This window comes from Stylophora pistillata, chromosome 12, assembly GCF_964205215.1.
Source record: "Stylophora pistillata chromosome 12, jaStyPist1.2, whole genome shotgun sequence".
NCBI classification, from domain to species: domain Eukaryota; kingdom Metazoa; phylum Cnidaria; class Anthozoa; order Scleractinia; family Pocilloporidae; genus Stylophora; species Stylophora pistillata.
This window is the reverse complement of record NC_142530.1, coordinates 7,540,976-7,556,754: the sequence shown is the minus strand read 5'-3', so window position 1 is coordinate 7,556,754 and position 15,779 is coordinate 7,540,976. Positions and strand designations below refer to the sequence as shown.

Here is a 15,779-nt window from a genome sequence, read left to right as displayed (position 1 = left end):
CGATCACTTCCTTTTCCAATCAGTCATCAAGCTGTGCTGATATTCTATTAAAAATATTGCCAAACAATATATTGCTGCCTCGTTGTCTTGGCCTCTGGGCATGAATTAATTAAGAGCCATAAATTTCAGTGACCCAGACAACGTACTGGCCGCGTGCAAGAAAACAGGCTTTTAGCAAAGATCGCAAAAGCTCATTAACCGGCAGAAAAAAACAACTCACGAGCCAATTCTTGGGAGTTAATTTTGCTTCGTATTTTTCCATAACCCTATTTACCATAGTTAAAAATTAGAGAAGCAAATGAAAATAAATGAGCAGTAGTGAAAAAATTGATGATGTCCCGATCGCTAATTTATAAAGTGCATGAGCCATAAACTGAACAAGCCAGTGAGGACGAAAAATATAGTGATCGTAACAACAGAAACTTTGAAGTCAGCGCGACCTTTTGTTTAGTGGTAGTCATGGAAGTCAATCACCTTCCCCACCCCTCCCCCCCATTGGCCCCCTTCATCCCAATTATTTGTCCTGAAGTCTCTTGAGCTACATGAATGTCAAGGATATCTTCCTTTGGAAAAAGTTGTTCCATTCAAAATTTAGCCAAGTCGCGATGGATCGATTATTTATACTGTAAGTTTAGTATCAGATAAGTTGAGAATGTAACACAAACTTCCTTCCTATTCCAATATATACGGACAGATAACTTTCGATTATTTGAAAAGAAAAGTGCTCTGTTATCACTGATAGCCCTGTCGCAAGAAGAGCCTCCTTAAATGCGCAAACAAGTTTATTTTGCCCAATGGGCGGAATCTAAGGATTTGTTTAAGTAATCGGTGTCAACCTAAATATTTGAACTATTTTTATAAAAACTAACTTACCACGGCAAGTGGTTGTTTCTTTGTACGGTATGACTTTTCTGGGGTGGTTTATATTAGCGCCATTTAGATCGCTTTTAATTCATCTGCTTGAACACTCCAAATGATCCTTGGATCCCCTTGAGAGCGAGGCCGAACCTTTGCTATTACAAACATTGCGTGACGTTGAGCAAAGAACTGAGGAACCGCCAGAGTGATATTCGAGAAAAGCACCTTTTACGTAGCTTTAGCGTGAGTCGAAGACGGTTCAGAACAATGGCGGATCGTTCTTCTCTCCTCCGAAGTAACAAAAATCCAAAGTTGCTGGGCTATTCCTCATTTGATCCCGGAGGTTCTATAGACAGTGGAATCTCGAGCAGCGGAGAGGGAAGAGTTTCAAAAGAGCATGGCTCGAAGTCTGCAGGCAAAGTTGTCGAAGACGCGGAAAGGGTTTCGATTTCTTGGGAGAACATTCAGGTGTTTGTTGAGCAGCCCGGACCGTCCTTTATAAAGAGACTCTGTTTTGGGAAAAATGAAAATGAAGCAGCTAAAAGGAAGCAAATCTTGTTCAATGGTAGGTTAAAGTTACTAAATGATTTCCAATTTTATGGCATTGAATCGGGATTAAGTCTTATCAGGCTTCTGGGAGTTTCGTATCATACCGTACTGATCGGATGGGAAAGCGAGCTCTGTTGGCCCTTACGGGAGCCACAATTACTTGATGTAGGGAAAGAGAACTCACATTGGCTCAGAGTAAACACGTAATCGTTGTATTTCTCTCTTTTACCCGTAAAAAACGTTCCGTGTATCTCGATCTCTGATTCGAACTGCTCGCAGCGTGACAATAATACGAAACCAGGGTCTTTTGACCCTTTCCGGATGTCGTGCTACCGCCGCTCGACTGAAATTTATAAATTTTGACTAGGCAGTTGAGTTACAATTGACACGGCCGTAGCATATCTCGAATTTGATCGAACTCGAACCGCATTGAAATCACTCCCAACAACTGCCAGACAAGATCTCTTTCATTTATCCTTGAATTCTAAAGGACTGGTCATTCGGAGTTTCTCCCTCGGGAAGGGGGGAGGGGGTGGAGGCTTTTTGTTGTGTCTTAATAAAGATTACGTGATCCCTCATAAGGTTCTCGACTATTATTAATGTCCCCCTGTCATTGGCAGTCAATTGAAACTATTTTCTATAGTCGCCCCCTTATGCTCTGTTGGTGAAGTCTAATTTCCCCCCAGTTCCCTCCTGAAAACCATGTGATCCAGCAAAAATCCTCCAGTCTTCTCCCCTGTAAAATAAATAATGACTGGTTTCTAAATACCTTCAATAAAGATCATCAATGCATATTCCACCAGACGAGAAGAAAACGTTTGAAACCAAGTCTAGGTCTCTACAAAGTAAACACTTTCCATTCGCATAACTGATGCAAACCTCAATCTAACCCTCAGTCGTGCTATTGCCTTGCTTGTACATTTTAATCTGAATTTCGTGCAGCATGGAAGTAGTCCCAGCTTTATAACAAGCGTCAACACATCTGCTCAATTCTTTTGATTTGCCTATGTCACACCCTCCCAAGGCGCCTTGTACTTCATCTTGGAAAACGTGATAAATTTTTGTGGCATCGCAGCATTGCGAACACCACTAGGATCTTGATCTAAATCTTCCGAAAACTAGCTTCAATAAATTGAATTGGTAAGTTAGACCGCAATAATCAGAGCTTTCTATTGTATATGGATCGTAAGCCAGCAAGTCCCCGTCAAGGAAGAGGTAAGGACGAAAAATAACCTCTAAATTGTCTAATTTTTTAGTTGTAACTCCAAAATTTGTTTCTTCTCTAGTGAGCGGAAACGTAGAAGCTGGTACCTTGCTGGCTATAATGGGTGCGAGGTAAGATACGGCCTTCGTAGTCATATTTTGGGTCTTCCAATTCAGCGGAGACAGGTGAAGCGTGAAACGTGAAGCGTGAAGACAACATCATTCTTGATCTCTTGCACTCTTGTCACGTTCGCCTCGCACCTGCCCGCGTCCGTCGGAAAAAGCGTAAGAGTAAAAGAAAAAAAAGACTTGTTGTTCTCTCCACATTTTTCCTTCCACTCGGCTGCTTTTTCGCTGATCTAAGCTCCTGGAACAGCTTACAGATTGTCTACTTATTTTCCTGCAGCGGCGCTGGAAAAACCACCCTGATGAATGTGCTGGCCCACCGTAACATCTGTCAGATGGAAGTGAGGGGGAGTGTGGAGATAAATAATCGTCCCGTTGGAGCAGAGATCTCTTCTATGTCTGCTTACATTCAGCAAGAAGATCTCTTTGTCGGAACTCTCACTGTTAGGGAACATCTCACGTTTCAGGTGAATATATCGTGGCACGTTATTGTGGTTGAGGATGGAGGAAAGGGGGAAAGTGAAAGAATAGAAGAGTGAAGAGAGTAGGAGAAAGGAAATAAAAAAATCAAGTTTTTGGGGTTGAGGATGTGGGGGGGGGGGGGGGGGAGGTGAAGGGTGATTAAGAGAAAGATGAGGCGTGAGTAGTCCAGTGGTCAGAGTACTAGACTCTGGGTCTGACGGCCTGGGTTCCATTCCTGGCTGGGGCACTTCGTTGTGGCTTTAAGCAGGTCGCTTCACTCGCATTGCTTCGTCTTCTCGGATAAGACGTAAAGCCGTAGGTCCCGTCTCCTGCAGGGTTTGGGGTAGGTGACATTAATTTTCCACGCACGAGATTACTGTGTGGTGGATATCCTCCCCTGGGTGGGATGTGTGGGAAGGTGAGATCGCTGCATGGACTGAAGCGGCTGCCGAAAGCACCTGATAAAATGCTGACGTCCTATCTCAACCTTACTACACTGAGGCTGAAAAGCCCCTTTAGGGGAGCTTCGATCAATTAACGTTGCACAACGTTGCACATTGCACAAAGATTGAAGGGTGATTAAGAGAAAGGACACAAAAAAATCAAGTAGTTACGGTTGAGGAGATGATGAGGGTAAAGAAAAGCCGAGGAAGGAGTGAGCAGGAGAAACGAATAGCAAAAATCCTTTTCACAGTTATCGATACGGACAGAGTATGGGTATTCTGCAACGTTTACCAGCGGTGATCTCTCACGTTCGTGTTTAGCCAGTGAATAAATACCATCTCCTGGATTTTTTCTTGAAGGCTTTCCTGCGCATGGAGAAGAATGTTCCTGACAATCAGCGCAAAGCTCGTGTTGAGGACGTGATACTTCAGGTACGATGCATAAAGCATCCTGTTTTTTCGGAAAATCCGAAGTGCTTAAAAATAAGATGGTAGCGATAGCGTGAGACTTATGTCTCATTCTGCTTCTCTTGGAGACGCTAACCTATTCATTAAAATAAATTTTAATTCGAAAACTCTGTCTCATTCTGATTTGGAAACCCAATGAGTATGTTTCTCATTTCTTTCTTTTTTTACTTTATTCCATCTTGTTTTTTGTCGTTATCTTCGAAACAACATCTAAAATTTAACGGCGTGGGAGAAAATTTGATAATTGTAACACTGAAAAATGGTCACCTCTCTCTGAGAAGATTTAGAAGCCTTTTTAATAAGGGACCTCCTCAAAGAGTTTCAACCGAGAATTCAGTGTAGGAAAGCTTATTAGAGTACAGAGTAATTTTGAATTGGCTCTTGCCGATGAATAGACTGCTTTAATTTGATTTTCTGTGCGTCTGATTAGTTGATGAAACTTGACTTAACCTCCCAACCAATAAAACGTAAAACTAAAAGTCAGTTAACACCAAAATTAACTCATTTCTCCCAAAGCTTGGGCTCACCAAGTGTGCCGATACATATATAGGACTACCGGGACGGTTGCGCGGGATCTCGGGAGGAGAAAAGAAGAGACTGTCATTTGCATCTGAGGTACAGTGTATGAACGCTTATACGAAGGATTCATCAGCAGTGAAGAAGTAATTATAATTGTTCATAGCTCATGTAAATAAGTGCATTTCTAACGACGATCGTACTATTTACTTCACGTACATACCACAACTACAAAGTTATTTACCTCTGCCATCGTTAATTAAGTGATAATGCGATGAAAAGAAACTCCTCATTTTGAATTTATCATAATTCGATGCCATTCGTCACCAGTTTCTCACAGACCCTCCTTTGCTGTTTGCTGACGAACCAACCTCAGGCCTTGATTCATTCATGGCTCAGAGTTTAATAACAGCACTGCAGCAACTGGCAGCACAGGGAAGGACAATAATTTGTACTATTCACCAGCCTTCATCGCAAGTTTATGCCATGTTCAACAGGTAACACACATCATCTTTCCAGTGTTGTTAATTGATTAATAACTTAATCGCTGAGCGAGTGGGATTGAAAACAACTGCATTCATTTATTTTTTGATTGACTCATTCATTCAGCCAAACATTTATTCATGATCATTCATCCCTTCACTCACTCGCGCACTTACTAACCCATTCATTCATTTATCCATCCATCTATGATAGACAGACCGACAGAAACACAGGCAGACAGCAGATAGGCATAAAATTAGTAAAACAACTGAAAGTCAGTATAGGGCGATCGTCCGGGTGAGTGTAGTCCTGAAAAGGACCGTTGTCCGTGGTGTTGACTGACCGGCGTTTCGAGAACCTGTGCTGAAGTCATCATCAGAGTCAAGTGAATAGTTTTTGTCAGTAAAATGTTCTTAGTCCAGTTCGTGTAAAATGATTGGTCAGTTTTGCCGTGATGTTACTGGCTGTAAGACTCAAAGTGGTGTAAGTCGGTCCTGATTGGTCTGTTTCGATCCGTCGGTAAAGTTAGGTCGTTTGTAATGTTAATGTCGTGAATGAGTCGTTTGTATGGTGCCCGTAGTAGTTGACACCTGTTTAGGGGAACCTGTTCTAAGTTAGTAAGCCAGCTTTCCAGAGTCAGTCGTTGAAAAAAGTTAATGCTGTAGGGTAGGCATTGCGCAGAGTCCCAGTCAATAGTGTGGTTCGTATGTTGATGATGTTCAGCAATGCGATTGTTGACATCAACTTCTTTCGTCGCCCGTTTGTGTTCAGTCAGTCTTGTTGCGAGGTTTCTGCCAGTCTCTCCAATGTAGGAGGCTTGGCAGTCGGAGCAACTGACCTTAGAAATCGCTCCCTGCCTGTTCCTCAGTTCGTCCTTGTCTTTAACGTTGGTTAGTAACTGACGCAGTTTAGTGATTGGTTTGTGGGCGACGCGGATATTTTAGGGTTGTAGGATGCGCGAGATGTTCTCAGACATTCCCTTTGTGTACGGTATGGTCGCTGTAGTCGTAAGAGTTGCGGTGCCGTTTGTTTCGGTAATAGCAGTAGGTCGATGAGTGTTTCGTCGGATGAAGTCGTCGTTGTAGTTGTTCTTGAAAAAACACGGTCAAGGTATTTGTTCTCGTCGAATAAGCTGTCTGTCGTGTTGCATAACAGTTGCGCTCGTCGTGTTTGAGTTCTGATAGTTGTGGCTTTGTATGATATACGGTTGTAGGATGACTTGTCTGGTAATCCGTCGGTGTGTGTCGGTTTCCTATAAACTGTCGTCCGTAGCGAGTTGTCGTCACGACTTACCAGACAGTCTAGAAAAGGAGGTTTACCATTTTCTTCGACTTCTCTGATAAACTGTATGTCAGTGTTTTGCCCTTAAGGCAGTAAGGGTATCGTCACTTAGCGTAACGAAAGAGGTATCGTTTGTGGGAAAATCGAAACGGTGCGTTCCTTGATGTTCTGCATCACAATTTCCGCTACAACAACAGAAACTGGTGACCTCATGGCTGTGCCGTGTAACTGTTTGTAGTGTTTACCTTTGTAGTGAAAGTAAGTTGACGTTAGGCTATTGATCAGTGATCGGATAAGTCACAAGTACTGTGACCAATTTTTCCATATCTCATTTTTATCAGTATCCTGTTGTTAGCAGAGGGACGGACAGCTTACCTTGGCTCCAGACCAGATGCCATTCAGTACTTTGACAGGTCAGGAGTTGTTTATTTTAACAGTTGTGTCACACCAAGAGAAGATAACTTGAGAGACTGGTTCCTCCAAATAAGTCCTTTGCGTAGTATCTCTTAATTTATATTTAAAATCATTTCTGAGTTCGAAGATCTCTTTAAGTTTCTGCGTTCGTTTCCTTACTAAAACAATTTTTTTTTCCTCTTTGAAATATTTACAGCTTAGGTTATCGATGTCCAGTCAATTTTAACCCAGCCGATCATTTTATCCATACGCTGGCTATCGTACCTGGTGATGAGGAAAACTGCCGCAAAAGAGTCCAGGTTATAACCGTTTTTAAATGATAACTTTGAAGCACTCTTTCGTAACTCTTCCCATACACGTTTCCGTGTAAATTAGTAAAGAGTGATATTGTATTAAGAAAACACCTCAGGGCTTATAAGTTTTTCTTTTCTCTTTGCTGGATTATATGTTGAAATACGAGTATAGTTACATGATATTCCCCTTTGGTAAATCGATGGGTTACTGAGTTTGCAAAGTCGTCGGTTTGCAAAAGGATTTCATAAATTAGAAATGGCACGATGACTTTAATTTTAAGGTTCTGAGCAGGGCAATTTGTGGGGTCACCTACCTATAAGAGGCCATGCGGGATTATAGTGTTCTTAACATGGCCTTCATGATCTGCAATAAAGGTTATTTGATTTGGTCGAACGATATGGCAAATCGTTGACTCGGAGTTATTGTGTGACTTTTATGAAGATTTTGAGCCAGTTTGAACATAAGTCTACCCGAATTCGAGAATCTAATCATCAGGCGCCAAAAATGTCTCGTTTCTACTACTCAGGACATCTGTGACGTGTACTCGGCGCATGAAGCAGAATTTGACAAGCCGGAGACACACGAACGACAGGTAATAAAGGGATTAACTGAGATTTTTAAAAGGGGGGAGGGGGAAGGGGAGTGGGAGGGGTAGGGGAGGGGGAGGGGAGGGGAGAGGGGGAGTGGGGAGGGGGAGGGCACACATGTGTCACAAGCCGAGTAACTACCAAACTTTCAAAGTAATTACCACTGACTGAGTGACGCATGCCGTTTGGATTCTTGGATTAACGATTTTTTCCGCGTTTCTAGTTTTAACGTTTGTTTGTTCATGACGTAAAGAGGAAAAATAATCTGAGAGGGGGCAGGTCACAGGCATTCCAGGACCACTCCACAGCTATGCCCCTTGGGAAAGGAAGTTGTGATTATTGAATAAACAAGGTTTACACTTTCCTCGATCAATCCTTAGTGATAAATAGATGTTTCAAACCATTTACGGCAATATTCATTATATCTTGTAGGACTCTTTTAAGGAAGAGGCCAATCCACGTTCATCGTAAGATCATTATTTGGTTTTTCGATTGATGATAAGGAGATAACTGTATTTCAGTTTGTGTATGGCTAGAGTTACCATTTATACCGACGACACTTAACTACCTGATAGCACTAGAACTAGTATGGATTCTTCTTCTTTCAATGTTCTAGAACCCGGCCTTAATTCCATTTTTAAATACTGTTAAGCAATAAACATTCGTGTCCATTCGAGTGCATGACTGTTCTAATTATAAGCCTAAAGTAATCAGACAGAAAATCAGAACAGTGAAGGATATAAAAAAGAGCCATTGAGACAATCGCCTAAAGCGCGGGAAAACGCGAGTAACCGCGTTGCTTTTGGTTTTCGTTTGGCATTTGATTGGTTGAGACAGTGGCGGGAGTATATTGGACCACGCGCAGGACAAAGTACGAGGAAACTCCTCTATGCAATCCTGGATTGCTGTCGGTAGTCAATCTGAACTGCCCCAAATACCTCTGATTCCCGGCTCTACGCGCCTTTGTCCCGAAAAAAAAAGTACTCTGGGACGAATAGTATCTTTAAATACGTAATTTCTTCATTCACATTTATACAGATACAAAGCTTCTTGGTACAGACAGTTCCGTTCTGTGTTCTGGCGATCATGGCTGACCAATAAGCGAGATGTTCTCATTTTTCGTATTAGATTCTTCCAGAGCATAGTAAGTGATTAGAGATTTTCATTTCTTTTTCAGAGTTAGGTTTTGTATTGTTAATAAAGAATACTTTAGCCATGATACGATTGTACCGTCCATACCATATAACTCATAAAATCATAGCAATCGCATGGATCCAACAAGGGTACGACACTTAATTCTTATTCATTTAATTATCAATTTGTTTACTTACTTTCTTCTACGAGGAAGCACATCTTAACTGATTCACGGAAAGCACGGAAAGCCGTAAAAATCTTCAACAAAAGCTCATCTTTCAAACCGGCAGTCTAAATCCCACAGGGATCAACGAACGCTTTTCATTCCACTAATTTATTCATGTTTTTCTCGTTGCCATGTTCCCACCAATAAAGTAGCTCCCTTTTCTGCCTTTAAAAGCACACACAACCCACAATTCCTCTATTCGCTCTAACGAAGGGCTAACGCTCGAAACGTCAGCTTTTGTAATCGTTACGGTGGCCAATTTACCATTTCAACTTTGTTGATATATCCAAATTATTTCGTTACTCCCACCGACGCAGCCCCAAACAGTTTCTTTCGAAACTATCAGCCTTGGTTCAAAAATCCTTTGATGATTTCATTTTATTTATATATATTTTTGTTGTCAAAAAGAAAGACAGCGTCAGAACTATTGCCACCTTCAAGCGTGTTCCCTGCCCACGACATTCCGTTTTGCAGCCTACCATCTTTAACATCGTCTTGTTACCTCATCCACAACGCACTGGTGTTAGGTCCCAGGGCGACAAAGAAGATGAAAACGATGAACTAACATTCGCGATTTATTGAGACTGTTAGAACGATAGCTTCGCGATGTATTGGACGATATTTTTCCAAGCAAGAAATCGTTCAAAGATCTTTGATAACTCGCGATTTTCCGGACAGTCGTCGATTATCGTTTGCATTACTTACGCAGCACTACATCTCTAACATACATCATTATCGGTTGCATTACTTACGCAGCGCTACATCTCTAACATACATCATTATCGTTTGCATTACTTGCACAGCACTACATCTCTAACATACATCATTATCGTTTGCATTACTTACGCAGCACTACATCTCTAACATACATCATTATCGTTTGCATTGCTTACGCAGCACTACATCTCTAACATACATCATTATCGTTTGCATTACTTACGCAGCACTACATCTCTAACATACATCATTATCGTTTGCATTACTTACGCAGCACTACATCTCTAACATACATCATTATCGTTTGCATTACTTACGCAGCACTACATCTCTAACATACATCATTATCGTTTGCATTGCTTACGCAGCACTACATCTCTAACATACATCATTATCGTTTGCATTACTTACGCAGCACTACATCTCTAACATACATCATTATCGTTTGCATTGCTTACGCAGCACTACATCTCTAACATACATCATTATCGTTTGCATTACTTACGCAGCACTACATCTCTAACATACATCATTATCGTTTGCATTACTTACGCAGCACTACATCTCTAACATACATCATTATCGTTTGCATTGCTCACGCAGCACTACATCTCTAACATACATCATCATCGTTTGCATTACTTACGCAGCACTACATCTCTAACATACATCATTATCGTTTGCATTACTTACGCAGCACTACATCTCTAACATACATCATTATCGTTTGCATTACTTACGCAGCACTACATCTCTAACATACATCATTATCGTTTGCATTACTTACGCAGCACTACATCTCTAACATACATCATTATCGTTTGCATTGCTCACGCAGCACTACATCTCTAACATACATCATCATCGTTTGCATTACTTACGCAGCACTACATCTCTAACATACATCATCAGTTTTTAAACTAATTCTGTTGGCTTCTGTCGAGACTCCGTCTAGATCTCACTATTACTGACGGGTCTAGATATGATTTTCGATGTCTTTCAAGTTTATAGGTCTTGTAACAGGGATTATTTTCTTCCAAACAACGATTGACCAGGACGGTGTTCAGAATATTTACGGGGCTTTTTTCTACATTGTGACGTCTGTCTCCTTCTCAAATGTCGCGGCAGTCACTTTCGTAAGTTTAGACTATCATCTATTAAGGTCGGTTTGGTAAAAGTTAGATACCTTTTAATAGTTATTTATTTTGTCGTTAGAAGTTGGTTCTGTTCAGCTCGTCAAGTGATCGACAGATCATGAAGCCATCAATCAGTTAAAAATTAATTAATTAATTAATAATTAATAGTTTTAAAACCACTGTATTCATTTATTGATTCATTCGTTAGTATGTTTATTTATCCATTTGTTCTCTCATGTATTCCTCTGATTCATTCTTTTATTTAACCCTTATTTATTTATTTATTTGTAGACTTTTCCGATAGAAAAAGCCATATTTTTACGAGAACACAATAACCGTATGTATCGCACAGACGTTTACTTCCTATCCAAGACCTTTGCCGAAGTAAGTCGTTAGAACTTACAAACGTTTGACGGTTACTACAAAGCTGCACTTATTCCTTGAGGGAATTCAAAACAACTAACAAAAAGCAAAATATTTTCAAGTTTTTAGTCTTCAGTGTAACTAAAACGTTTTTTGGGTATTTAGATAAACTTTCGTCTAAATTTAACCATCTGGTTATGAGCTTGAGATGCCCTTTTAACAAATAGATTCTGTTACCGTGCGTCTGTTCAGTAAGTGGCACACGAGGCGCAGCCAAATTATTCTCTTAGTTTCCACTATATTTTGACTTCGTCTCTGATTTAGTACTGTACAGACTCATGGCAACATGGAATCTGCTTGTTTTATAGAATAGAGAAATAACCGAAATATGGATAATGGTGACGTCATCTATGCGTCAGTCCGCGAATGGATCGTACACATTTCAAATGCGTGCAACATTCAGACAGGCCCTTCTTTGTAGAATGATGATATAAATAATTCATGCAACGTGTCACTCATTTCATTCATTAACTATTATGGAATAGCTAGCGAGTAACGTAGCAAATTAGCTCGTAGCATTTGTGAGTAACCCAGGCAGATTTATCCCAAACGCACTTATCGATAGTTTTATACAAATAGATGTAGAAATAGAGGAGTTTTGTGTTTTATTAAGACATCCCTTGCATTGGCAGTCTCCACAGTTCTTCCTTGGTCCGCTGATCATGATTACCGTGGGCTACTGGATGGTTGGTAAGCAGAAATAAAGGGGGCTGAAAAAAAGAGCCTCGCGAATTTTTGTTTTTACCGTTTTTTTGCCCATAGATCGTGCTATATTTAGTCGAGGTTATGTCACAAGCACTAGTGTGAACAGAGGTTTATCCTATCTTGCTTAGTATAAATGAAAAAAAAACTAGGTATTTGTATTTTTATATATTGTTAATGTTTGTTCTCTTCCCATACTGTATATTTTAAGGACTGAGACCTGATGTTCTCCGTTTTCTGGTCGCTTATGGAATACTTGCCTTAGTCAGCATGGCTGCTGTCTCTTTTGGTTTGTACACAGACGATTTCATATTTTTTGTATCAAATACAATAAAAATTTTCACTAGATTCGCAACGTTGTTATTATTATTGTTATAATTGCTATTATATGCAGTAAAAACTTCTGGATGCATAGCAAAATAACAAGATAGTGCGACTAAAAAAGAACGATATAAGATAAAAGAAGTCATTATTTTTCCAACCGGTGATCGTCAGTTCAAAGTATAGTGTATAAGATGGTCCTTAATGGACACAGTGGAGTTCAACCACTAACAAATATTTTCAAAATCATCACCACATGTAATCTGTGTTGAAGATCACTCAAGAACCCTTTACATGTATATGTTGAGGGTTTTCGAGTGGTGTTCAACAGAAAGCAAATTCACCGTTCTGCAATTTTCCGTTTCATTTCAGCCTACGTCATATCGACCATTTCACCAACACCGTCAGTTTCTACGGCGCTGAGTGGTCCTTTGATTCTCCCTTTGTTAGTACTTGGTGGTTTCTACATTGAAAACCGGTCAGTTAATGCATGATCGTTGTTTGCTTAAACCAGAAATTCTGCACGTCCAGAAATGCATGCAGTAAAGAAAATGGAAGATTTGACGAGGTTTCGTCAAAATTGTGAAATCCGCCGAGCTGATTTTGCTTTGACGAATATGACTGAAAATTCGTCAATTTGGCCAAGCTGATTTTCGCTTTGATGAGTGTGACTAAAATTCACCAAACTCGTCAATTCCGACAAGCTGGTTTCGCTTTGACAAATTTGACTGAAATTCGCCAAAACTTGTCAAATCCATGTACATTACTCGGTTTGACGAAATTTCGTTAAATCTGCCATTTTGATTACTGAGTGCATCCTTAGACACAAGTGTTCAACCAAGAGATCACGATCTCTTTGTTTTCTTGTTTAAATTAATTTGTCATGATGGCCTTGATGAGGCTGAAAAACGTCGTTTCGTTTTAATTCGAAGTTGACACATATTCTATAATATTAACATAGAAAAATGAGCAACCCATTTGTTTTAAAATCAATTATTTAACGGATACTAAAGATATGGCGTGTTCGTGCTTTTAGAATAGAATAACGATCATTGCGAAAAGCAGAGCATTGAGTTTTTTTTTTTAATGTTTATTGAAAGTCGCAATGCGTTACCAAACTTTGACCACATGATAAAAGCACGAAAAGATGCGAATGTTGACAATTATACGGACAGTCAAAGCACCGAGAATTAATTAAGTTCCCCGGTTTAACATTGTTCTATTTTGTTTTTGGTCATTTATCCATTCGTCCTTTGTTCGTCCATTCACTCCGCCCTTTCATTTGCTTTTTTATTTATTTATTTATTTATTTATCTGTTTATTTGTTTTATGTTTCAGAACAATACCAGAGTGGCTGACTTGGTTGAGGTACCTGTCCTGGTTCAATTATGGATTCGAGGCTCTAGCTGTAAATCAGTGGGATAATTATGGTCCTATCCGTAAGTTGAGTTCAAAACTAAAATAGCTAACCAGTCGATAGAACCATGAGGGTCATATTCATTGTCGGCAGCAACAATCAAATTTTGGTTATCTAATGCAAACCCTGATGACGGCGACGCCAAAGCAGACGTAGCGGTGATAAAATGATTCATATGCAGAATAAAAGTTCTTCACGTACGTTTTGAACACTGCTCACTTGCTTTACATTCTCTTGAACGTGAAATAACCAGATTATTTTTCACCTGAGAAAAGGGTTTTCGACCGTAAATTAGTCAAGTGTCTACCTCAATTAGAAGGCAAAGTTGCCTGGCGCCATTAGATAACTTCAAATCATCCGCTCGCTTTCAAAATTCCTATGAGTAGTATGCCTCAGAAACCGTACGACTTCTATCTCTTTTACCAAAAAGTATATATATGAAAATTAACTACTTACCGCCTTTTGAGATTCAAAAGAGTGTCCCATCCTTCCAAAAATTGGCTTTAAATGTGCTGAGAGTATTTTGCTGAGAGTTCGACAACGCACGCCGCCATTTTTGAAAGAAACGCAGTAACCTGGCCGCACAAGCATGACTTCCCAGAATTCAACGGTAACGACGAATAGCAAAACTCGCATTTCACCAAACAGCTTCTGCGTTTCATTTCGCAGACGCTTCAGCTCTGGCCAGAGTCATGTCAGATAGCAGCAGAATTCTGAAGTAATACTTTAAAAAACAGCGTCTGCACTGGAATTTTTAACGCTTTCTTGGATAGTTTAGCCGAAGTTATTTGGAATTCAAAATCACGGTCCACCTTATAATTACTCACATGTATTTCAACGGGGCTGAGAGGAAAATGATATTGTTTCTGGAGCATACATGTACTATTCTTTGAAAAGAAAATTCGCTCATTTTATGATTGAAACACTATGTGAGCTCTTACTCACTCCAGAAGTTCTTATTCCAAAACCAAAAAGAGACGCATGACTTATTCTCAGCGAAAAAAATACCAGATGTTACAAACTGATATTATCGGGAACTCGCTTGCACCTTGATGATTCCTTTTGGTATTTCTATTATTTGTATCTCAAATCAAGGGATTATTTATTAATTTTTTTCTTTGTTTTGTCTCTTTTTCTTGTTCGTTTCTCCTAGCTTGTAAAATAATTCCCACCAATGAGACGTACACAAAATGCGTGTATAATGGATCTATAGCTATAGAGCAGCGTGGATTGAAGGAGGTGGGTATTATGAAGTCAGAATACGAATTAAGCCAATCAGCTGCTCAGGAACTTTTAGAAACCCGTGTAATATTATCCAAAGGGGCCTAACTATCTTCCTGAAGTATTGCGAGGAAATAAATCCTTTTGATGTTATACTATTTGTAAGCAGTGTCTCAGGAAATTTTCGTAGCAAAGACGCTGAACGTAATCACGAGAAGACAGGCTGCAAGACAATTTAGGGTTTGAGGCAAATTTGTGAGAGATCACTAATGTAGTATTGGTTATGTTCTCTATGAAAACTCTTTTTTTTTTCTCTTTCTTTTTGACAGGACAATTTCCTGATTGATATCTATGCCCTTGTGGCGTTGATAGTCGGGTTTCGCTTGATATCGTTCCTGTTTCTTTTGAGGACTTCTTACAAAAGAACTTAATAAGGGAAGGTAGTCCTTTGCATTACGTCGGAAAGCTAAACAAGAAGGTCGTAATTTCTAAAATTACATGTGTAGACAGCCTATGGCGGGAAAAGCGTTTAAGCCTTATTCGTCAGGCTAGCTTGCCTTGAGCAACCCTAAATGAAGGGGGAAAAGAATGTGAACGAGCAAAATTTCATTAAAATTTATTTTTGTACTGATCATAGTCAGATCTTTTAGTTGCTGCTATTCATGATGATTTCCCAGAATTTTGTACGTTTTTGTATGCTTCGAACTGTGGATATGAGAATAGGCTTCAGTAAGTACACTGCACATACAGAGTCCTAGCACCCACGGAAATTACTTCTTTGTCTATGAAGTAAATTCG

General features: G+C 39.9%; 1 protein-coding gene across 1 annotated transcript; it reads left to right on the top strand.

The window, feature by feature from the left end:
• The first annotated feature begins 1,065 nt into the window (after positions 1–1,065).
• Positions 1,066–15,613, top strand: LOC111334761 (protein white). Its single transcript, XM_022940567.2, has 19 exons — positions 1,066–1,423; positions 2,694–2,742; positions 3,017–3,203; positions 4,002–4,073; positions 4,626–4,724; positions 4,956–5,122; positions 6,731–6,802; positions 7,000–7,102; positions 7,624–7,689; positions 8,117–8,151; positions 8,723–8,828; positions 10,766–10,897; positions 11,189–11,281; positions 11,953–12,010; positions 12,234–12,311; positions 12,716–12,821; positions 13,682–13,782; positions 14,914–14,999; positions 15,311–15,613. Exons 1-19 carry the CDS (start codon positions 1,126–1,128, stop codon positions 15,410–15,412), a joined length of 2,010 nt encoding a protein of 669 aa, XP_022796302.1. The 5' UTR covers positions 1,066–1,125; the 3' UTR covers positions 15,413–15,613.
• Positions 15,614–15,779: the final 166 nt, after the last annotated feature.